We start from the raw sequence: 1,282 nt of genomic DNA, 5'->3' as shown, positions 1-1,282 counted from the left end.
TCTTCAAACAAATTAGTCTCACAGTTCTTGTCTTTACAGATTGAAAGGTACTTACTACATGGCAGACATGCCAGTGAAAATAGTGAGCTCCTAAAATAAATGGGCATCTAGTTTACTAAAATAATAATCTTCAGAGCCAGAGATTGAAAATCTAATTCCTAGTTTATTCATCAAACGTTTAGATCAGGCTGTATCTTAATCTGCTCACTGACAAATGCCTTTTGAGAGTAGAGGACATTTTTGAAAAGTCTTATCCAAGAAATAATTTTCTTTTAAAAGACAAATCCGAGACACAGTGAACTGGATTTTCAGCGAGCAAATGTTGGTTTACTACATCAGTGTTTTCCGGGATGCTTTTTGGCCAAATGAGAAAACGGCACCACTGACCGCAAGCAGAAGCCAAGAGCAATGTCAGGAAACCAAACAGAGAGCACAGCAGAAGCTACTCGAAAACATTCCAGGTGAGGCCTGAGCTATACCCTGACAAGTATAAAGCGGGAATGATAACTGTTAAGGCATTTTTCATTTGTAGCTCTCAAAAAACATTACTTACAGTGAAAAAGAACAATCACATTCTTTTCTTTTAAGACATTCCTTGTCACTTGCTAAGAAGTTGTACTGAGAATTTTATTAAGGGCTGGGGATGGTAGCTTATATCTATAATCCCACCAGCACTCTGGGAAGCCAAGGCAGGAGGATCCCTTGAGCTTAGGAGTTTGAGACCAGCCTGAGCAAAAAGTGAGACCCCTTCTCTACTAAAAATAGAAAAACTAGCTTGGTGTGGTGGTAGGTCCCTGTAGTCTCAGCTCCTCAGGGGAGGCTGAGGCCATGGCACTCTACCCAGGGTGACAGAGTGTGACTGTCTCAAAAAACAAAACAAAACCAAAAAAGCCTTTTAATTAGAAAATTTAGAATAAATATTTAAAATGCTCTCAAAATAGTATACTTTAGTAGGACTTATAAAGTAAAAAATCTGTTAAGATTTTAATTAAAATAGTAACTATACAAAATTAGAGTTTTGTGTAAATACTTTGAAAACTCCTAAATCTTTTATCTTTGACCATTCATGTTTCTCATGCCTCAGTTCCTTTATTATATATCATGTGGTATCTCTTTTACCAGATATCTGCATTGCCATTTTTTCAATAGCAGCATAGAATATAAACTTAATTTTTCAGATATGCTTCAGAGCCTTGTTGGACAGCAAAATGCCCGCCATGGTATAATAAAAATATTCAACGCACTGCAAGAAAGAAGAGCCAATAAGCATCTGTTATATGTG

The 1,282-nt window shown here is 36.7% G+C and overlaps 1 protein-coding gene across 1 annotated transcript in view; it reads left to right on the top strand.

The window, feature by feature from the left end:
- SNX25 (sorting nexin 25) overlaps nt 1-1,282 on the top strand; it is a 90,233-nt gene that overhangs the window by 88,023 nt on the left and 928 nt on the right. The window contains exon 17 of the mRNA XM_023514904.1: nt 280-461. Coding sequence (XP_023370672.1) covers nt 280-461 — 182 coding nt within the window. The remainder of the gene's footprint in view (nt 1-279; nt 462-1,282) is intronic.

Source organism: Otolemur garnettii, unplaced genomic scaffold (genome assembly GCF_000181295.1).
Source record: "Otolemur garnettii isolate 467f Iridium unplaced genomic scaffold, OtoGar3 scaffold00061, whole genome shotgun sequence".
NCBI lineage: Eukaryota > Metazoa > Chordata > Mammalia > Primates > Galagidae > Otolemur > Otolemur garnettii.
Note: the sequence above shows the minus strand (reverse complement) of the source record. Positions and strands in the feature narration are given on the sequence as shown.